We start from the raw sequence: 24519 nt of genomic DNA, 5'->3' as shown, positions 1-24519 counted from the left end.
TTATAGTGACGAACCAACGTTTATGCTCTAAGGGGGAGTCAATAGACATAAACTCGCGACTGTGGGGGTGATGTTAATCCTCACTAGATGTGAGAGCAACACACACAAAAACCGGAAGAAAATCAACGTATGGTTTGGTTGTATGGGAGTACAAGATGTTGGATCATTGGACATTTCTTTGTTGAGGTGTATTTTTCATTTGCGTTTTTTATTAGACTTTACTGCTGAGGTGTATTTATGGATGCTTCAACAATACATTATTCTAGCCATTCAGAAGGCCTAAAATATTTTAGATGTACAGTTCGAACAAGATTATGCGAGACGCCATCATGCAAAACTCCATATTATGGTTTGCAAGTCGGGCACTGTGCTAATACTGTTTTTCCAGAGCGATGGAAAGGTACTGTTGAGTGGCCTGCCAGATCATCAGGTTTGTCGCCGCTGGACTACTATGTTTGGGATTATGTTAAACAGAGTTAACACATCTGAACCACAAAATATTATTGATCTCAGTAATCAAATAGTCCAGGAAATCCTGTAATCCAGCTTGCAGTTCAAACTTTTATACAAGACTAGCCATAGTCAGGTCTTTGCAATTCGAGCATCTCCTGTGAAACGACATGATGATATGAATAAAAATTACTTACTTCATAACTAATTTTTAGAATGGTATAGTTCGTTCTTTTTATAATGGGTAATAATTCAAACATTTTTCAAGTTAAATATCAATTATGTACATACGAGTATACCCAGTGATCACTGTTAAAAGAGAAGAAGTCTGTTTTTACTTCCATATTTCGGGGGATTTAATACCCACTTACTTCTTCATGAAGTTTTAAATACAAATTAATACATTTCAATAAAATAAATAATAAACAAGAAACAAAAAAATATAAATATAAACACAGTACATAACACGCGACAAAGTCTAGCTGACGTTAATGTTTACAAACTATACCTTTGTGGACGAGTTGATTTTAAGTAAGTAAAGGATTGAATGATAGTAATGATTTTTTTTTGACAAATTTTGAAAATTATTGACAAAATTTAGTCCAAATGGATCATTTGTCTTCAACATAATTTGATGAGCTTATATCAAGTGCTATAATATTAACTTGTAATTGCATCAGGACATAGTGATATTTTGTGAATTCCTTTTAAACCAGTGTTACATTTTTTATTGATTGTGTTCAAGACAAGATGTCTTGCCAGTGGTTTGTCTTTGTCTTTGTGAAATGTTAAACCTATGGCCGGTCATACAAATTCTTCAATGATTAGACTTTTTTGTTAATATGTTTTTTGGAGCAAAACTTACAGTTAATTTGGTATATTGCATTAGTCGAATTGAAATCGAAGTTGCTAATTATAGGATAAGTATTCTAGTATTACTGCTTGTGAACTTTCTTGAAAAATTCATAATTTTATATGTTCCATACCGTAGTTTGCTGCAAGGATCACATCCATATTTTCTATTGTTAATATACTTATTACTGCACTTTATTTATAACAGAATATTTTTTGTGTAGACCAGGAAAGAATGGAGTAATGAATTTAGGTTCATATTATATATTCATATTAGATATATAATATGACTAATCAAAAGAAATGACTACACGCCCTTATGCGGGCCCGGCTTTTGTGTTAGCAGATGTGATTAATGAGTATGTCACTGCAGGCTATATTTTTAAACCAAAATTGCTTTTTTTTATAAACACTCGTCGTAAATATTAAATTATTACTATTCATGACCAATAAAATTCAATGAAACCGGGATAATAATCATACGGATTGATTTTGTTTATGGAAATTGCCTTGTTGGTGAGATGAATACTTTTCTATCTACAAAGCAGTTAAGAAACAACTAATGAATCATTGGATTTCTCATTATATCTAATTATTTAGTTTAAAACTTTACAAAAACATCTGAATAAATACTATTTCGAAAAAATATTTAGTTTATTTTATATGAAAAATACTAGGAAAACAATTGAGGTTCAATACAGACTTCCAAGAACTCTATGATTGGTATGGATGCGATGAAATACAGAGTTAATATATTTATATTAATATAAATAATCAATAGACTGTAACCTAAGCTACAATAACCATGACGTGCCCGAATCGTGAAAATAGCAGTATCAGTATGAGCTGTTTAATGAGGAACCAGATTGTTAAGTAATTATGTCATTTACTCGTTAACATAACTTTGTCAAAACATGGTTCGGAAAACAAGGCTTTCAATTGACTCATTGTACTTACTTGTTTTATTGCCACCTTCAATTCACATCCTAATTGGGAAAAGTATAATGAAAAGATCGTATCATTATTGTTCTGGTTGAAAGCGATAAGCCACGTCCGTCAGGCAACTACCAGTAGACCAGCCCCAGTTTACTTTATGATTTGGTGTCTAACATTCCTTTATTTGTATAGCGAGCTCTCCGCGATTTCCTGATATGAATATCTACGAAGAGATACCGTTTGTAAGTTGATATGTACTCTGGTCGTAAAATCATGTTTTATTGAACTTAAATAGCATTTACTAATGTATGTTTTGGTCCTGGTAAATCCACAAGAACGCAATAGGTTTCACAAATATTGTTCTTGAGTTCAGATTTAGGTTAAGTCTGTCCAAGATTATGCTTCGTGTTTTTTATTTTCAAATCTCTAATAAAAATTAACAGAAAAGTACTGAAATGTGAAAGCGATGTCACAGTACATAAAATATCGAAATATAGTTTGCCTACTTCAAATTACAGTTAAATTTGAAACTAGAAACTATAGGATCAATAGTTGTCTAGTTCCCAAAATATCCATTAGTGGCTAAGGTGTTAAATATTTAATTTGAACAATTTATGATTGCAGTTTAAATCGCTTGTTGACTCAAAAATAATTCTTTATTCATAAATAATTGGCTATAGGTACTTTTTATTGAAATATAGTAAAATGTTTTAGAAAATTCATAAATACATAACTGGCGAGGTAAAATGTTTTAGAAAATTCATAAATAAACAACTATCGATTTAGTAACTAACATACCTTTGAAATACATTAAATACTTAGTTTATGGTAATAGTTTTTTGTATACCTTGAATACACACAATATTATAAAACAACCAATATTATTAAATAACCTGGGCACGTAAGTTTCCAGGTTATGTTTAGTTTCATTTTATGTATTGATTGTTCAAATACAATAAATAAAAAGCTATCTAAATTGATTTGAAGAGAAGACGTTATCAAATATAATTTATTAAGGCAAATATTTTGTTAATTGTTTAAGATTTAGGGGCAATTACCATAGTAAATGTTTAGTATACTAGTTCAAGGCACAACCATATATAATTCGTGGTAGAAAGGGAAAACTAACTAGTTCAAGGTTTTGTACTACTAACGCCTTCCTCTCGAGCTTCATTACAATTTGAAAACTGTCGTGAAGACCCTTAAGGCTTTACAACCTTATCAGTATCGTAAACCTTCATTTAATGGTTTTGCACCATTTACGAATATCGGTTATTTGTTACGCCCCCATTGTAAAATCTTAGTGATTGTGTAAAGAAATTCGTTGTTGACACCAGAAAATATGTGGTGCTAAGAGGCCCAAACTGTTTCGATCTATTTGGATCTCATCAGGTCATTTGGATCATAGAACACGGATTTCAGGTTTAAGGAAGCTCAAGAGGAAGGCGTTAGGAATACAAAACCGTTTAACTAGTCATGTATAATTACTAGAGAATTGCTGTAACTATGCTAGAAATTAGGAAGTCATATCATTACTATAACTACTAATTTTAAATAACTACTATACCTTTACTCACAAATATATTTATTCTTCATGCTAATTCGCACTAAAATGTAACAGAATTGGTAGAGATTAGTATACCATCTTTTAGAATTAATCATACAGAAAGACGATAGGCTAAACGGCACATTTGCTGGTTCGCACGTAATAACAAACTACAAGTATTAATTAACGATTAATACATAATTCTTCATGACAAATGATTACTGAATCGCTATATCTTCAACAAGAAAAAGAATTGGGAAACAGTTTTGCATTTCAAGAAATAATTATGGCCATGATAAAATAAGTATCCAAAGATGGAACCAAAAACTAGTATTTTGAATTATTATTATATGGTATAGTAACGATGCCATGTAATTTATGGACATAATAAAAAGAATGCCCAAAGCTTGGGCTGATTAAATAGTCTATTATACTCATATAATAAGTTTCATTTTGCACTTAATATACAAACCAATATCTATTGTATTAATGAATGAACTTCTTGACCCTCTGCCATAGTTGAGTTGGTTGTTTACTTTAATGCAAAATATTTGTTATTACATTTTATCGAGCAATGAAAATAAACTCAATTAATTAAGGGACCGTTAATTTAATACAACCAATCGAAATTTGTTTTAAGTATTTGTTTTATTTTTCTTCTTTTTCCAAAATAGGAGTATCGATGAAAACTTTGGAGGTAGTGATCCCCATGTTATGACCCAATAACAATCAGTTTCAAGTTTCAATTTCAGTTAAAATTCAAGTTTTTTGTTTTCTCCTTAACATAATACAGTTAGTTCATTAATGCTTTGAAACAAAGTTTATTTTTAAAGTAATCATTTCCAAAAATATTCAATTAAAGGTTTAAAACTTGTAGTTAAAAAAGCGAATGCCATTCTTAATGTGCAAACCAAAATATACATTGTAAAAATTAAACAATTAATGCTTAGTTTAGGAAAAGGATAACAAGATATTTTTGTAAATGTTTGGTAATAATAATACTCTGGGGTCATCAAGTGAACATTTAAGTTATTCCATTTTAATGGGGAAAATATAAAAGTATTTACTAAAGGGTTCGATTTATTGTTTTGCGTTTTTTTATCTCACGATTAGCAAATAGTATGAAATAATCCTGTAAAAATATGAGCGGTCGCCAATAACGTATACCACTTATACAAGTAGTAATATTGTGTTGCAAGGTAGTGGTGTACCAATAATAAATATTGGCCTGAGAATTTTCCGAATTTAATTTCAGAATAAGTGGCCTATTTGTCCGTCCTTCGGCCTATTCGGCATCTGAATGTTTTGAACTCAATAAATATATTCATGGAATCATAAAATAATTTTAGCAATGTTTATTTTTACACTGAATCTTACGTATGAGTTAAGGCAACGTGACTTATTGTTATAGTTAGTTTGATGTAAAGCCTCATTATTTTAAATATTGCTTACCTGGCCTTAGGAATGTTATTAGACTTAGTATCTGTTGGTCCTATGGATCCAAAAGTGTTTTAAAATAACACCTGGAAGAAATATTTAGTTCATGTCATCCGTATTTATAATTTATTCGCTGTTTATTTAATTTAGTTTATATTATGGTCATTTTCTGTTTTATAAAATTTATGCACATGAAAAAGGTTATTTATACAGTTATTTATGAAACAACACACACACACACACACACACACACACACACACACACACACACACACACACACACACACACACACACACACACACACACACACACATACTGTTTGGTTTTAAAATTTAAAAATGTAAAACATATAATCACCTACCATTTCTTATAAAAGGAATAAAACTTCGGAAGTGTACCTTAGCTAAAGAAAAATAACCTTTTATGAATGAATAACAGTGTTCTGTTTTTATTTGTTTGTATTTTCTATGTGTTTTGTTTGTATTCATGAATCACAGAAGAAGCATTTTTGTTTCCAAACCGTGATATATTTCAAGCGTGTAATGTTAGAAATTATGATAAATCAGATCAAACTTTAAAGTGTAACAAATATCTCGAATAAATTTTGTTTTGTACCAACAGTGAATATAAAGGTGGATGTCAGTAACATGTACAAATGAAGATTTAGGTTTTAAATGAAGTTGAAATTGGATTCTGCTATTTTCCTATTTCTGATTATGAGCAGAAAATTAAATTACAATTAAAATACTGCACAACAGTCACCCAATCCACACTCAGTTGAAAGAAAAATAAAAAATACTTTATTTACAAATGTTTTTATTAATAGAATACATAGAATACATAAGTTTTATTGCTCTAATTAAAACTTTACTTTTATTTGTTCGAATTTAAATTCAAAACGTTTTAGGTAAACCTGAGTCTATTTGCCGCGTTAACATGTTATATAATTTAATTTCAAAAAATTTGATATTACGATTATAATAGTACTATCTATGAGCTGTAAAAAAATAATCGAAAAGATCGTTTGGCCGAAACCACACATGCTCTTAATATGGTTACAGGTGGTATCAAACCCAGATTCAGTAACACCGAATTCTAGTTTAGCGTTATTGTTATGTTTTCGTGCTATGTTAAGGATATGGCAGCATACACCTGTATTGTAGCAATTCTAAAAGAAATTTAACTAAACACGGAAATATGTTAACGTGTACATGTTTTGTTAACAGAATTCCCCATTTAAAACCGATCCTTGGGACCGGTTCATCCGCAGAAGTTCGGCGGTGAGGGTTCGACATCAGACCTTGAAGGAAACTACACTCCCAGATAATGTGGATTGCATTATCAACCAGGTTATAAACCTTTTAGGCTAAGCTTGTGATCCTACATTGGTTTAGGGTCTTTTATTGCTAAGTGAGATAGCCACGGCTTTCAGCCTCATAAGGCTCCGGGCCATTGAGCTGCTACAATTTGTGCTTTGTACGCAAGCCCTTCTGTGAACGTTATGTGATCTGTGAACCACTGCTTATGCCAGTGTAGGCGATCGGACTGCTTGCAAGGACAGGATTGTCTGGCCGGCTATCATCCATTCAAGGAGGGTATATGCTTGATTTTATAAGATTCTTATCCTAACTTACAGAGCGTTCATCGCCGTACCCCCAAACACAGTCATTAGCGATCAAAATTAGATGAAATGTTATTAAACCAGTCAAACTTGATTTAAGCCGATCAAAATTAATCAAATACATTAATCTATATCTATATCTATTAATCTATATCTTAAAACATTATGATGTTTTAAGGTAATTAATAAAGTTAATCTGGGCATGTTTATAACGCCATGCATTTTAATGAAAGGTGTAAGTTTTAATTAATACATTATTCAAATTTTATTTGGAGGGGATGTAGTTCATAATTTCAAAAAAATCTAAAAATATTATAAAACAGATCAAGTTGGAACTACACCCAAACTTTTGCAAGACAGCATGTAGTTTGATTTTATCATTAACCAAGGTCTAATGTACAAGGTACAAGATCTTGAAGGCATATTCATAAAAAAAGTATTCTTCCTCTTTTCTGGTCTGGACGTTGTTTTCCAAATACTTCGAGCTATGTATTTATATGACTTTATTTAAACTTCAATTATCTGTTTCTCGCTCCTTATTATCTAGACCTCCACGTATTGTGCAACTTTGTTTCAACAGTCATGCTCACAAAGCATATCCATGGCTGAATCACTTTTCTGTAAATGCATTGTCAGCTCTACAAGAGCATATGCTGCCGGTAACCAAATGAACGATCATTTGGCCACCGAGGTTTACACCGCGTTATCCCTTGACGGATCGTCGAAAACGCTGATGGGAAACCCAAGTTTTCCCATCATTGCAGGTATGCTAAAAAATAATCACGACCGATCATGAAAAAATTAAAAACCTTATCTAGCCTTCAAAAATTGGTTTCGTTCCCCTCATAGTTCACATTAAATACTATTCTTACTACCATCTCAAGAATGTATCGCCTCTAGCATTTGTCCAAGTCAAGTCCTATTTCAAAAACTTTGCACTGAAATCACAGACGACCATGAAATTATCAGCAATCATTCTCTAGATGCCCTCCAGACTATCAATATTTGTCCAGAAGTGTAGGATACAGTCATTGGGAAGTGAAGTCGCAACTCACTAAGTCACATCCGATATATGGATACATGGAATATATGTAAAAGAGTCTTTGCATCTGTCCACTCACTGAAACGCTTACTAAGATTTCTACCTGAACGGATCAAACTACTGTTGACAAAATCACTAGTACTTCCACACTTCAATTACTGCAACTCTGTGATGAATGACATGACGGTAGCACTTAGTGAGAAGCTGCAAAGGACTGAAAACTACTGTTTACGTTACGTTTATGATGTAAGACGAAACCAACACATTACTATATTCAGGGAAATATTTTGAAATTAAAAGAACAACGATCAATCAAAATACTAAATTTAGTTCATTCAATTTTACAATCTGGATTTCCAAAATATTTTTCAAACTATTTCCAATTAATATTTCATGATAGTGTAAGAAGCACTAGCTCTAGTTCTCGTACCTTAAGAATGCCCCAACACAGGACTGTAGTATTTGATAAATCTTTTCAAGTGATGGGGTGTCGTCTGTGGAACTCCCTCCCCCCAGAAATCACTTCCATTGAGGGAAATCGGCGGTTTGTGGCGGCACTGAGACGTTTGTACCATGAACGGTTGGTCGGGGCGGGTCCGTCCTAGGGGTCTGTGGGTGTGGTGCTGGCATTGTGTGTGAGGAGTGTGAGTGAGATAAAACACCATATATTATTATTTATTTCTAAAATATTCTTATTAAATATTTATAAATTATTGTTATTAGGTATTAATTATAGTTTTTGGTTCTTATTAAAAATGGAAGTTGTAATATTATTTTTATTATGTTATAATTGTATAATTATATTTTTATTTATTTTTATTATTTTTTATTAGTGTTTTAGATTAATGTTTAATTTAATATATTTAGTAAGGTAGATTGGTGTTAATATTAATTTGGTTAATATTTGTTAATAATTATTGTTCAGACAGGTTAAGTGTAAGAAAGGGCCACGAGGCCCTAACTTTGCCTGTTTAAATAAACGAATTTTCATTTCATCCGCACACATCACCCACACGAATCTCAGTGCCTCAATTTTCAACAATGATCACAAAATATATATTTAAGAATGTATTTAAATTTGTAATTGGTGAATTTGCAGACCAAACACATATAAGTATTATCAAAACCTGTCTGATACAGTTTCTACTTAAGCCAAAAAATACACAATAATGCAACCTAAAAATGATTGATGCAACATAAACATTTCTTTATGAGTAATAAAGAAATGTTACCGTATTACTATTTAAATGTCCACATCACAATATGCGTATGTCTGCAGTGAAGTAAAAGTAGGAAGATAAACAGATTCACTTTGTTAAATTTGATTTATGCAAAATGTCAAAGATTTAATTATTAATTAAAAGTTAATTTGTTTGAATATTCACAACAATTAAAAGTATTAAACCCAAGTAGTATATCAAAATGAAGTGTGCATTAATCTTTCGGCCATTCATGAATTAATTGTACTCTCTTTTGAATCAAGAAAGGGAGACTAAATATGCCACTGTTATTTGATTAATCAATTCGAACATTGTCATTAACGATAGTACCGGTTATTGTCATTATTTAAATGAGTCCTTTTCCATTATAAATGTATAATTTTCTGCATATAAGTTTCGATAAGGCATACTAAACATTTTAATGAAGACATAACTTTTTTAACTTGCAGAAGTTGTATTCAAGGTCAACGGAGACATACAAGAGTATGGTGGCTGAGGCGTTGACGGTGACGTCGAAGACCCAGCCCTGGACGTCTCAGTGGCCGGTTCGGTGTCGTCCTAACCCTTTCATCGGCTCACCGGATGTTGTACTGGACTTACCCAACCTCCGTAATGACTTTTGTAAGTATCTTTAGAGATAAAAAAGAAATTTGTTCTAGCACTAAAAATATTTGCGTAATTTGTAATAATATCGCAAATCTGTTCTACACAAATTTGTTAATAATCAATAACTTTTTCAATTATCATATTTTTGAACTTTTTGCATTGGTAAGGCAATAAAGTATCAACACGTAAAACATCTAAGCACACGTAAAGATAAAGCACTTGAATAAAGTAGTAATATGCCTTTTTGAAAACTATGACATTTATTCAATTCGGATTAAAACAGTTAAAAGTTAGTTCAAATTAGCCTCTGCTTCCATTAAAAAAAGTTTGTTCTAATCTGAAGTGCTTCCACCTTTCCTCGAAAACTAAACGCCACACCACAATGCTACCAAGGATACTCCTGGGGATTATAACGTTCTGAAAACGCAACACATTTCTCTATAAGGGTATGTGCAACCTTGATTACCTGTTTACTAACTATTTCTTCTCGTGTAAAAAAATATTCTTACGTGATTTAATTAGTAGTATAGTATTGTATTATTGGTTATAACATTTTATTACTCTTTTTGTTCATTTTAATTCGTTTGTAGTTTTTATGTACATGCAATCGCATGTTTAGCTAATTCAATCGAAAAATAAGCAGCATTTATAAAATAAAAATAACGATACAATTGTGATATAAAGATCCACCCGGTGAAATGTTTAGCTAACTACACAGAAATTAACAGAGTATATCGCACGCACATTTCCATTGTTAGCTTTTACATGAATTCTACCTGACATGTGGATATGTGTATGACTAGGCAGCAACTTGATGGATTGGAGTGTCTCTGACTACTTGACTGTGGCGTTCCCCAGGTCAGTGTATCTGTGGCACACGCCTTCCAGCCGCACACTGCGACTGCCGGCAGTGCATCCTTCCTGCATCAAATGGAATCAGGAAGGGACAGTTCTCTTCTCGGCTTCCAGAACCGGCAGCTACAAGGTAAGCGGCACGCGGCAGCTACCCAGTAAAATACGGTTCTATCGGTGAGAGCAATAAGATAAAATACAAATACAAAATGTTAGTGTAACCAATTTTAAGCTGTGTGCTTGTTCCCACTCACAGATAATATAGTCTTTGTGGGGACTTTTCACTGTAAATATATATTTTGTCGACTGATTGTCACTTATAGATATGTGAATAGATTTAATTCATTAAATTCAATTCATTACAGTGATGTGCTAATCTCTTATCATGTACAAACATAATACTATAATTTGACGTCTTTGACGTGTACAATGAGGACCATAAAATAATACGAGTAGTGTTATTAATCACAGAGCTACACTACAATTAAAGTTAGAAAAACGTTTCAAGTGCAGTTTAATATGAACAGATAAAAATCATTTAATTTGTTAAGAGAATTAATCCCCACAAATACCTGTTTGCAGTTTCCAACAACATGGTTTGTCCGGTTTAATGTTGAGTTTTAGTTAACCCTGAACTAATTACACTATCACTTTAGGATATTAGAGATATCTACTACTATTTTATCAGCTTGTTCCATATTACTTATATCGAAAAGAACGTTTAATCTTATTACAATAAGTGTCTCATTCCATGTTGTTCTGCCTCCTTTCACCAATTGTAATAATGTCTTTGTTTGTGTTCTGAATAGTTTCGTTTATGTTTGAAATTATAATTTGTATATACACTTACACTTAAGTTGCATTTTTAACTGATGTGGTATGTGCATTTCGAGGTGTATCTGTATCGTACAATAGCACTCCGTTTCTTCTATTCTTAGTGTTAGGTTTTAGTTATGTAATATTTGTACATCGTTTTCGTTGTTATGCATGACTTTAGCGTGTTGATGGTTATATTTTGTATTTGTTAATTTTCTTGCATACCTAACCTTATGTATTGGACTTTATGACTTGAATAAGATAGCAGATAACAGTTCTTGAAACGTTGTATTTGTGTTTCAGCTTTGTAAAAAAAACGATAGAAAATATTTCTAATATTGCTATCCCTTCAAATTATTAATTGCCAATACTGCACCTTCAATAAAAAAACAGCGTATTGTTATACATAAGAATGCAGCAATACATTCATACTCGTCCTATCCAATCGTTGGTATTCTCGCTCGGCAAATGAGAGATGTCATGTCCTTGCAGAGCGAGTACTTTTTGTTCATCAGTCTTTATTGATGTATCGAAGCCTTAAAGAAATTAAATAAATAATACACACGGACGTGTGTGCGTATGTGCGTGCGTGTGTGTCATATGTATACAACTCCATATCATCATGATTTATTTTTAATACGTCATGAACATTTATCAAGATTATGGATATCTCTTTCACTTATGAACAGAATCTGATAACTTTTCAAAAAACTCACTCGTGAAGATGAAATGAAACCATTTTGAGCTAACTTTTTAAAAGACTGGACTCCCTTTTATAAATACTCCTAGTGGCCAAAGATTTTTTAAATTTCACTTCTCACTTCCCATTTATTACGTTTGACAATAAAGAAAATATAAATAAGTTGTAAGCGAATGTAAAGGATTCTTGGCAGGGAGTCCATTGTAATGTTTTTAAATTCGGTTGCAATAAACAAAATCGTGGCTAAAATATCACAAAGCGTGTTTTTAATTAATTAAAACTACCAGAGTGTGTGATATCATCGAGTGTGTGGGAACTAGTACCTTTACCAGTCCGTTGGTATCTTAATTATCCATAAATATCTAACTGCACAGTACTATTACACAAATAACAACTTAAATCTATTACAACTTGATTTGGACATTTGATTAACGGTAGTCGATGTGAATGGATTAAAGCATTGTTTCACTTTTTAATTGTTTAAAGTAGTCAGCTTTTTTATAATTGTCATAGTTTTGGTTGGTTTAATCCATAGTACTAAATCAAATTATAAACTAACTATTTAACGATTTTGATTTTAATAGACTTTAATTGTTTAAAGTTTACTTAAATGGTTGACTTTAACTTTAAAAGTTATAGCAATAGTACACAATTAAATAATATTTATCTGATTCCCGAAGACTATAATTTAAATATTTCTAATTCTAAACATTAGTCATCCAAAGTACGCATGATTTTGTATTCATCTATAAGTAATGAGGAAAACTCAAGAAACACTCACATGGGATCATCTATGCTGTATACTCGTATTCCTCACCTCACAACTTCTGAGTATTCCAGATTCTTCATAGTAGTCCCTTGTTGCTTCTAGAGCTGCCTTCCATCAACTATAAATATGAGATCAAAAACTAGTACGGTTCTTGTTGGCATAAAAACGTTGGGTTGGTGACCAGGGAGCAACCTTCTCCTCTAAAAAAGACATTCATCAGTGTTAAGCCTGAGATTCTTCTAATAACATTCCTTTACAATTAAGGTTATGGTGTTTCCTTGCTCATTAATATAGCCTTATCCAAATATAACCAAAACGAAACCTCAATCTAATAAAGCAGTAAACCAGATAACATGACTCTCTTTATTTGGAATTCACTCAGTTATGGGTGAAACCTTAAAGCTATCTCTTATGTGTTCATTACTTACTCTATCTTTAAGTGTTACTCCTCCTGCCCTTTTAATCAAACGCATTTCAGTCGTTTGTAACTTGTGTTCGTGGGACATTTTTGAATACACATGCTTCACTGGTGTATAGTAGTGTTTGTCTTATTACCGGTTTGTATACCTTACCTTTAGTTCTTTTTTGCATTTTAGTGTCACATCTCAACTCTGTGAGAGGACGTGACTTCATCCACCCACATGTTATCTTTTATACCATATATGATTCTATAGAGCCATTCACAGATAACTAAACCTAAGTACTTCAAGGATTTAACTCTAGGAGGTCTGTGTTAATAAGCTTGATGGCCTGGATTAAGTGGGGCATTGCTAATGAAGTTACAGAACACATATTTCGTCTTTGTCCTACTAATACACAAACCATTTTGTTCTAACGACTCTCACCCTTTGTCTGAGTCTTCCTCTAGTTCTTGTACATTGCTGGATATAAGAACTACGTTGCACGTCGTCAGCATACAGGAGATTCCATGAGTTAGTTTTTGGATTTTTGCCGTAATGTAATTAATGACTACAATAAACAGTGTAGGACTCAGTGCACCACCTTGATGAGAGCTAACTTTTATATCAAAGCAGTCAGAATTACCGACTGGGCTTTTGACGTGGGTTTTGGAGGTTGTTTTTCATGTGTAGTTCTTCGCCTTCAGCATGTCTTGGTAAATCCTTGTTTAGCAGCGTATGGTAGAATTCATGCCACGTTTAGTAGATCTCTTTATCTGAAGTCACTAACGTGCCTTTGCTGTCCTTAATGTAATTTGTATTTTTAATTTGTTTGTGTTATGCCTGTATTTTGCTATTTTATACGTCTCCATATCTGAAGATAGCTCAAGCTGCTGATATAGGTCAAACTCTCAACTTTCCATTTCAATTGCAAATGATTTTCTTGCAATCTGTTTCTCTTCTTCGTACAATTGTTTATCTTCTTCTAAGTTACATTTCTGCCATTTTTGAACATGCGCTTTTGCTTGGACGATACAGGTATCTTGAAATCTTGGCCAGTCTATTGTAGAAGAGTCATTTGGTGAGGTTTCGTCATCCAAATAAAAGATTATTTTATTCTTAAATTTGCTTCCCTATTTTGAGGTAATTTGTTGTCATTTTATTTTCTCCACTATTGAAATATTATATTCAATTTGTCCATTGAATTTTAATGCTGATATTAGACGTCTGATATACGACTGGCACCAGAAATATTGTAGTTCACATGGAATAACTTTGCAGTCTTTAATTTGTTTAAGGGTCTTTCTATTTGTCATTATATAATCAATTTGTATTTTGAACGTTCCACTTTTGTAAGTAATGAGGTATTCATATTTATTTTGAAAAATGTGTTTACTACAACTAAATTTAGAGACCTGCAAATTCCAATATTGTACTTCATTCTTTGATTTGCGCTCTACAACCCAAACCACCGTGATGGTTATCAAACGTGCCTAGTCACTGTCCATAAGTCCGTTTGGATCTCCACAGATAAGCAATTGTTCGATAGTGGGTTGCGTATTCATGTGTGTACACATTTATTTCGAAAAGGTGTGTTTATCTGTTTCAGAGCATCTAATTTGCGGAGCGTTGACACATATAAGACGTTGAGACAGAGCTACATAATAATCCAGGATTATCACATTATTCCATTAAAGTTTGATCTAACTTTATGTTTTTATTTATATTTCATTATTGTCTACATGATGTGCATTTTAATAAAATTTGATCCTGTACGCTTTCATTAGCGTAGTCAACAGTTACATGATTTGCCTTTGATTGTAAAAGGACGTAACATTTATTTAGTGTACACTTTGATGCAATATACAGAGGTATATTTTCAGATGTACGATATGATAGCTGAGCGAAATATGTGTATGAACTGGCGACCACGATGCCACCTGGGCTGTCATGTCACTTGTGCCGCTTTTCACCCAACTCTACCCTTTCTGTTCGTGTAAGTAATACCAGTTTGCTCATCATCCTTTTTATTAATGTTGTAGAAATACATTCTTAGATGTACAAAAGTCAGATAAACAAATCAACTGAATGTATTGTTGGCCCTTTAAATAAGTAAAATAGAATATATATATATATATATATGATTTATTTTAATATAAAATATATATAATTTTTTTTCTGTCAGGACAAATAGCTTAGAAATTTGCACCTAGTACTATAAGGACCTTTGCGTTGCTTCCGGAGTGAAAGGTATTCCGGATTGGTAAGGTCGGGGGTAGGGGTCGCCTCCTGTCGAGTTCATGAGGAAAAACTTAGGGCACTAATCTGCAGTCATGTCTCCTCGGAAGAAGGTAAAGGCCTCCGAACCAACCTCTCCAGTCAAAACAGGCAGGGTTTCACACCCTTATGTCTAGGCTGGCAAGAATCTTTGACTCTTAGGGAACGAACCCTACCAACTCCAACAGTGTTCTCTCTCAACAGTAGACTAGACCTATTGAACGACCCTTGGACTCTAGAATCTCGATATTTGTGGTTAGTGTTATATCGTTCCTGGACATACATAAGGTTGCCCATATTTAAGTGACACATGGCTTTTGCTGTACACAGTGTGAGTTCAACTGGAAGGTATAAACCAGCCAGAAGTGAAGTCTCTTGGGATTTATATATGTCGTCGTCAACTTTTTGGATCTCTTCAGGCGGATGTTTACTCCAAATTCCAGGAGTCAAGTCAGTGACAGTGTCAGATTTTAGACACTACACTAAGTTGAATTTGACCTGGAGCTAAACTCAACATTCGCATTAAATAAACCCTTCCCAACATTGCTACTTTATGTGTAAATAAAATATGTTTTTCAATACTAAGAGGACTGAAAAGTCCAAAATGTCACAGGGGACTTAACCTAATGCCTATAGATTTATATCTATTTTGGTCTCTTTCATAATAATTTAAAGTTATAGAATAATTCAACTGAATCCTCAAGCTGAGATTGTTTTACACGGGCGGCGAATAAGACCATTGTTATTAACTTGTTATATAAATTGTATAGGCTAATGTTGTTGCAGAAATTTTTACCCCTTTTCTTATCTCTACTCATCACGATTTTAACTCTGATAATACGGCCTGATACTGCTATTTTGACATATTAACGTAAAACCTTAGATCTACGCACCAACCATAAGATAGTGTGATATCAGGGCGTATAATATAACTATCATAAATGAATAACAATAAACGTATAAGGTAAATCGGTAAAATCCCTATGTATCGGAGGAAATACCATACCACCTCCATATGTCTTAGTAAACAAAGATAGACTGATTACTAACGCTGTTATTACGGGGTATAATATGTCTTGTAAAATGTTGCAATCAAAGACGTAACAAGAGTAAGTTGGCATAATCAGAGAACGTTTTTACAGAGGCTGCAGCAAAGGTGCTTTCTTAGGATACCACGTGAACAAAGGACTACACCAGATAGTTGATGTCCGTGACTACAACTCCGCCATCACCTCACTGGCGTTCTCGTGTGACGGTAGCTACTTCGCGGTGACCAGTATGAGTAGCAGGGTCTCGGTCTACAACACAAATGACTGTCAACTGGTATTCGCATCCAAACTGGGAGGGCCTGCCAGAGTAAGTCATTCGACGTCAGGCATTAAGCATTATGTTAGACAGCTTCGATATTACAACATGATACATTTTTGGAATCAAGAGGATCATAGAGATAATATGTATCCCTTTATCCTTGAAGAGGGATGGGAATAGAAGTGGTGGAAACACCTTAAATGAATGAGATGAGAGCTACAGCGGCTAACCGCTCATGAGGTCATTTCGCCAAAGATGTAGTGTAATACCACAGTAAATGGTTATATTTTTCCATATATTGATTTTGTAATGTACTCATATATGGTTATATTGACATGCTTGTATTCACAATTGATCTATTTAAGATTGCGCGTGGAGTATGTAAATGAGAATATATAGGTGATCCGATACTTGTCATTGACTTATGGCCTACATAAACATAACTCAAACATATTAAAATTAACTGTAAAACCGTTCCATTTCAGGAATGAAGAACAATAGTTTCTTTAAAGTGACAGATGGTTGATTTATATTCTTCTTGATCAATTACCTTTGTTTGGGACACATCATGTCAATATCAGTTAGACTACACCTCTCTGTAAACGGCGCATTCTGATCTAATACATCATCTTATTTTTTTTCGTGAGGTTCCAAGTAAGTATTGATTTTTATTGTACACCTCACAATATGGTAGACTTCAATGTAATAAATACTAATCACACACATTGATATCTGAGGATTGAATATTAATGTTACTGCCTGTAGCCTTCGTCATTTTCAAACTAGTTAAGAGAAGAGCAGTTTTGTTTAAATTTTTGCGTTTAAAAATTTTTAAAACAATCTTTAATTCTTTGTCAAATTTCCTGTCCGCCAAAGAATCTTCTCATTATATTTTAATATTTTTAGTTATACTCTTTTCAATCAATAGATGCCTTATCGTAGTGAACTTTCTTTTTTATTGCTTTGTAATTTTCCAGGTCCTTTCTTAGTTTACCGTTTCAAGTGTTTACTCTTAATACTTTACCAGGCTCTTAATATTTATACAAAAGTGAATTCCTAATATCTGCAGGAAACCCTGCTATAATGAATTTATGAAATTTATTCCAAAAATAAACAAATTTTACAAACAAGATTATTATGCAATATATCTAACCACATTCACAAGTCGATCTAAACAATAGACAAGGAAAGGTCTGTCAACAGTCAGGTCTTCTCTGATAAGGACTTGATATGCAGATCAATGCGGTAATATTTAATTTTTCTTACTACATTTAACTAAAATTACATTTTAAAGGAAAATCATTTACGATGATAAGAGCACAACTTAATCAACTTAACTGTTGTTAGTATTAACTTTACTTACTAGTTAATGTTTAAATAAACATAAAAGATATGAAACTCTAATACATTGAAAACTTGAATAATCTATTTTACAAGTACAATTTATATCATGACAATATATCTTGACATTTTAAACCAATGAAATAGTATTATGATTCTATAATTTCTATCAAATTCCATAAGTGATGGATCCATCCCATACCCAATTACTTTAAGTGCTATCTTATTTCCAACATGAGATGGAAGGCTGTCTCACACCGATTTCCCGATATTTTCTTATATTTTGAATGATTCACTTCTTTGGAATCACGAGGATAGAGTCCATAGGCTTTGAAACCATGCATAATGTGTCCGGGTAAATATGCCAGCAAAAAGATGAGAAAAACTAACTCTTGATTTGGTAGTGTCGTCTTTATTTTCTTATGGCTTTTATCCACGCATATTTTAGAGGCTTCAAGATAGCTACGTCATATTGCTGCAATATATTTGTATCTTTGGATAAAAAGCTCTAAATTCATGTGCGATGCATCGCTCTTCAAACGCGCTGAAATAAGCATCGATAAAAAGAGAATCAAATATTCCTAGAATAGCACTGATCTGTGTCACTTTTCCATATTATAACACGAAATGTCCGTTTGAAAGGGTGCACAACTGTACCTTGACTGGACTGCTTCGCGTGCTTATGAAAAAACGCATATATTGATATGTATAATTTTTCTGGGCTGAAGATATTGTATAAAGGTTTTTGCACATCTAGGTACACAAGTGTTCTATGATTTCAGACAAATATACATATCTGTTTCATCATTATTAAAGATACTGATTCAATCACTACGTATCTCTTCTGTATTAGCTACCTTTAAAAAGTTTTTTTGTTTACTAGGCAAACCAGTTTTGTACCTTTTTATTACTCGTATGCGCTTGCATTTGATATTGTTTGTCTTTGACAAAATCCAAGATGTCTTTTCAAAAAAACAGATCCCTCCAACTTTATCTGGCCTATATCCATAAACAGAGTTGCTCTTCTGGTATCTTTTATAATTTATGTGCAGTGTCTTTCATCTCATTAGTAGCGAGACTCTCAGGCTTCCAATTTACCTTTTTCTGTACAACAAAACTGTACGAGACCCTGTTCTTGGATTGGCACATTTGAATGAATTCTTGCAATTAAAGTTTCCTTTGGAATATCTTAAACTTTGCATGTTTCTTCCATAGATTTTATTTACCTTCTAGCAGGTATCAAAATTTTATAACTCTTGGACCTTACAAGCCCTTTTGCTTATTTACCCTTGTTTTATTCATCTGAGCATCCATTAATCTGAAAAGAAATCTCAATTCAAAAATTATATCTAATCAAATTGACAACGGATTTAAAATTTATCTGCTGCTAGTAAATTGCATAAAATTGCGTAAAAACCGCATCTGGCCAATAAATAACCACCAACTTTAACTCTCGGTCATTTACCGGAGAAAATATTGTTAAACCTATTCTAGTCGACATTAATGGTGAGATGATGCTTCAAAAACTTTAATTTGACATTTCATCCCAGTAAAACTTATTGCTCGTACCCAGAGATTGGTCAAAACAGTCACTGAGTCATTGATATTTCCTAGAGATGAGTTTCCGTTTCTAACTACCAGATCTCAATACATTGTTTTTGATGTTATTATTCTAAAACCTCATTAAAACTAAATTAAATAGTTTGCAATATACTTTAAAAATTCAGCAAATAATATAAATATCTTATATGTTTGAAATATTTTAAGACCTACCTGTCATGCAGACTGCTTAATGCAGAAGGCATTTTAGTGCAAGTCATAAACACGGCTGGCAATAATCATATTATGTCACCACTGCTTACCCTCCAAATTGGTTAATGTAACTGATATGTGACTATTTAATGAGCCGAGGCTGAGTGAACCGAAACTTAATGTACTTTAATGAAATATTTTTTTAAACGAATTCGTCTTTCCTATGATTCTATTTTGTCGCATCTTGTAAATTATCATTACACGATGTGTTTTGTTCGAGCAGGCTCTAGCGTGGCACCCATGGAAACGGTCTTGCCTGGTGGCTGCTGACGTAATGGGCTCAATGGCTCTTTACAACGTCCTCGCTCCCAGTGGCCAGCCTGAGCGTTTGTACACGTCCATCTACAACTCTGCGATACTCTGCGTCTCTTTTAATCCTCTCAGTGCGGAGCTCGTCGTCAGCCACAGGATCTTTAGCGAATTTAACAGTAAGTTTCCGTTCCTCTCTCCCAGTGGCCAGCCTGATCACGCCCATTCACAGTTCTGCAACATTCTCTGCGTAACTTCCTAGTTCATTTCATAACTATACAATACTTATTATCATAAAGAATGCATTATATTATTATTACTATCGCAAAGCCATAATGAACATAATTCCTCTAAAATCACAAAAAAATAATTAATTACGAGAGTCTAATCTGCAGTTCAAGCTGCATTAACTGACCTGTGTTGGGCTCTGGTGGTGAAGGTTTGCTCATAAAGGCGGCAAATGAGGCAAAAGCAAAGAGGACTACTGACCAAAAATAATTTACAGACTTCTAACTATGGTTTTATGTTGTAAAAATAAATAAATACGTTATGTTCTAATTATTAGGAATAAGAGAAGTATTATGGCCGGTTTCCCATTAATTAAAGCTAGAGATACAACACAATTGATATTAGATAATCTAAACATTACAGTCAACATAAGCCTATTACGTAAATTACTTTTAGATGTAGTGTAATTTTCTATTAAGGAACTGAAAATTTTAACTGCACCAATTTATCAGAGAAGAACCAAGTTTACGTTATGGATAAACTAAATTCAATTGCCACTTCAAAGGATAGTGAAGTAGTTAAATAAAGGGGTTTGTATGTTGTATTTGTGCTTTACTTGACTTAACTTTGAAATGACCTCGTGGTGGTCACTCGTCTCAGTGTAGCGTATTGTCACTTTGGGATTCTGTTTGGAATTCATTTAAATAAGCATGTCAATGATTTGTCTCTACTAGGAGGTAATAATTGTGAAAATCTATTTGCGTAATTTATTTTAAGAAAAAAAGATAAATTGTACAGTTACAAAACGTAATATCCAAAGACCAATAACCAATAAATGGGTAACCAATATTATATTATATTTTTCATGGCAAAGAGAAGTTAATTTAACCCGGCAGCAATATCAGGTTCGAGACAAAAATGTACTAACATTCTTTTACTGCTATGACACAATAATAAACGGAATTTATAGACTTAAATATTTATCTTCTAAAAAAATGTAGTACTAGTTCCATTAATTAATCTCTATATTAGCAAAACAAGTGAATTGAAAAGTGTATCTCTAGCATTTCACAGCAAAACTCTCAGTTACAGTACATAGTACCAGTACATTGTGACTCAACTCGGGACTATCACTTGGCCACTGACAAGGCCGTTTTGTTGTAGATTAATTCATAAACGATAATTTAGTGTATCATAATTATATTTCACTTCTAATTTACAGTTTACACAGACTTGTTTGTTGTTATGATGGATTAAATTACATTAATTAGTTGTTAAAATTAGTTATCAGTTATTGTTCATTCACTCTTAATTAAAATTATAACTAAGTAGAGAGAGAGAGGAGTTATTTCCTATATTACAGATTTAAGTGAAGAAATTTCTTCCATGAATTGAACATTATCGATTTGTTGTGGAGGTACCGATAGTGTTGCTCAGACATCCACGTTTGCCGAGACACAGCTAAACGTGCTAGCGTCGTTCGACCGGGTTGTCGACCGGATGCATGGCCACACAGGCCGGGTGCCCTTTCTCAACTGGAGCCCGGATGGGACCAAGCTAGGTGAGTTTTCAGTGACTTGATTTTTTGATAACAAAAAAACTTTTTGTTTTGTTAAATGTAACAAATACATTAAAAATCTCACTTCCTTTAACAAATCTATTAAGCAATTTTAACAGTTGTCTAAATAGAACTAAACACTATTAACTTTAAAATAAACATACTAAAAATAAGAATTACTTTAATCTGAAACAATAGAGATTAATTTTTAACATGAAAATGTTAAGTTTTGCTCTTTCTCGGATAAGTATTCGATTTTTAAAACTGTACTTGCATAACCATCTTTACTTAAGAAGCTTTTAAAAACGCACTTTAATAACTTAAAATTTAGTAACTTTTAAATGTTATGTACCTGTTACTAAATACTATTGTTAAATATTTAATACATTTTGTCCAGTTTATTAGGATTTAAGCTTCAATTATGAATTGTGTTTTTTTTGTTACTACAAAAATGAATATATATTTATTCATAAATAAATTGAAATTGACATGTCAAGGATATTACAATCTAAATTTGTAACGGTCAACCTACAGAATTCTTGTAAGAGAAACTCTTTTAGAGTTGAATTTCATTTTTTGATTTCTTAATTCGGTTGGTAAAGATTGAGGATTGTAATGTGGTTTTAATTGGTCCCATTTGCTTTGAATCTAAATACAACATAATACTCAGAAGCCAATTTTAGAATGAATCAGTCCTGAGCCTTTTAATGCAATCTTCAGTATTGATAGAGTTTATTAAGGTATTTTACTTATTTACTTTATTTATAGAAGCATCATTTTTATATTTACTCCGCAATTTCCACTTCAAAGGGTTGATTAAAGTGCAACTCTGTGCATGTGTGGTTGGGAAATATACTAAATTAATATAGTCACCGGTATATAATCTTACATGATGCGATGCACAAACGACATGATGTAACAAACAGTTTTAGCTTTCCTGTATGAGTTACCAGGAAGTCAGAGCTGATCTGTGCGTAACAGTCGAGATTATTATGTTATACCCATACAATGTATTTCGCCAATAACGTGTATAATGAGCGCTTACATTCTATAGTTTATAGAATGGGTATAGTATAAGTTTTGTAGACTTCCCATCAGATGCCTAAACTAGAATTAATTATGAAAATTTCTTTGGTGAAATTAAACTTTAAATTAAAAACATTATTTGAAAACTTATTCTGGACAGAATCAGATTTTTATACAAGATTTCATTTATGGGATTTCGCTATGAGCTCTCCAACCGCTCTCCTTGCATACCACCTACGCTTAAATAAACGTACATTTGATCAGGTTAAGTTTTAATGAAGGCAATTACTAAACTGATTATTTTCAGCGTCATCGGGAAGCGACGAAACTGCTAGAATATGGAACTTTCTGCCCCATGAGAAAAATCAGAAGTCGAGGAAGAAGTCCTGTAAGTTGAACTATCCGTCTGCTGCCATAGAACTAGGCAACCGCATGGGTTTAACGATAAGATAAACCAGCCTATCATGTCCCAGGACTTTAAATACGACCCCCCTATTATATGCTCCCCCCTATTGGAGTTTAAACAAATTAATTATAATCTATGATGTGTTTATACTACATGCTGTTACCTGAACAAATACGCATTATAAAATTATATTGATTTGAATGAAGGTCAAAATCAATATCGATGTACAGTTATATAGGCTACATGTATTGCCAGTCTCATTGTTATTTGTTGTCAGACGTGAAACTCATGAAGTGGTTTAGAATTAAGCTGTTACATTCTATATATGTTTTTACTTTCATATTTAATAAAAGTATTTGTTTTTATTTTATATTGTAATTATTTATATTTAAATCAAATTTATATTTAATAATATGCAATATTGAAATCATCATATTTTATTTGATAGGAGAAAACTACGAAATAGCCGTTGGAAAAATGTTAAAATTCCATATATTATGAGATTGATGGGTATGATGATTCAACACTTATGTTTATTGTGATAATAAAGGTGTCGTTTTTAAGTAAAAGTTAAATTCATTTTGTAAAATGAATTTGGAGTTTTATTTTGTGTAAGTTATATCATTAAATTATTACTATTTAATTGAGTTTGAAAGCATACGCAGAATAAAGATGGCAAGTATGTAGAGTATTTAAAGCTTACCAATTTAATAGCTGAGGAACTGTTTAAAATACTTAAACAAGGGGCGTTATTTTAGAGGTGTATATTTTAAAAACTATTAGTTATACGATGCCAAAATTTTCTTTATTGGGTAGGCTACATAGTAATTATAAAGGCATACAATATGTGTTTAAATACAGCTCGTTCAAGGAACTTACCCTAAAGTTACCAACTAATTATTATTAGTAATTGTAATTTTTAAAACAATCTAATTTGGTCTAAAATATGTTTTTAAACTTAATTATAAGCAAGTTATTTCTTGTTTCCATATCTAAATATCTGGTTTTAAGAAATAATAGATGGTAATTTCCAATTTTTATACGCCTAAATGACATTTGAATTGCTTA

The 24519-nt window shown here is 32.5% G+C and overlaps 1 protein-coding gene across 1 annotated transcript; it reads left to right on the top strand.

Annotated features, from left to right (window-relative positions):
* Positions 1–2271: 2271 nt before the first annotated feature.
* LOC124368517 (protein cortex-like) lies at positions 2272–24044 on the top strand. The gene is made up of 9 exons (XM_046825759.1): positions 2272–2480; positions 6449–6571; positions 9555–9726; positions 10515–10696; positions 15130–15242; positions 16666–16879; positions 20208–20412; positions 21879–22022; positions 23353–24044. Exons 1-9 carry the CDS (start codon positions 2454–2456, stop codon positions 23496–23498), a joined length of 1326 nt encoding a protein of 441 aa, XP_046681715.1. The 5' UTR covers positions 2272–2453; the 3' UTR covers positions 23499–24044.
* The last annotated feature ends 475 nt before the right edge of the window (positions 24045–24519 follow it).

This window comes from Homalodisca vitripennis, chromosome X (assembly GCF_021130785.1).
Source record: "Homalodisca vitripennis isolate AUS2020 chromosome X, UT_GWSS_2.1, whole genome shotgun sequence".
Classification (NCBI taxonomy): domain Eukaryota; kingdom Metazoa; phylum Arthropoda; class Insecta; order Hemiptera; family Cicadellidae; genus Homalodisca; species Homalodisca vitripennis.
This window is presented reverse-complemented; position numbering and strand designations above follow the sequence as displayed.

Bases quoted from the DNA above. Each gene is read 5' to 3' on its own strand.
- LOC124368517 (XM_046825759.1), top strand. From the start codon at position 2,454: ATGAATATCTACGAAGAGATACCGTTT. The intron at 9,727-10,514 runs GTAAGTATCTTT...GTGTATGACTAG, and splicing joins CAACCTCCGTAATGACTTTT to GCAGCAACTTGATGGATTGG. The intron at 20,413-21,878 runs GTAAGTTTCCGT...TTTGTTGTGGAG, and splicing joins GATCTTTAGCGAATTTAACA to GTACCGATAGTGTTGCTCAG.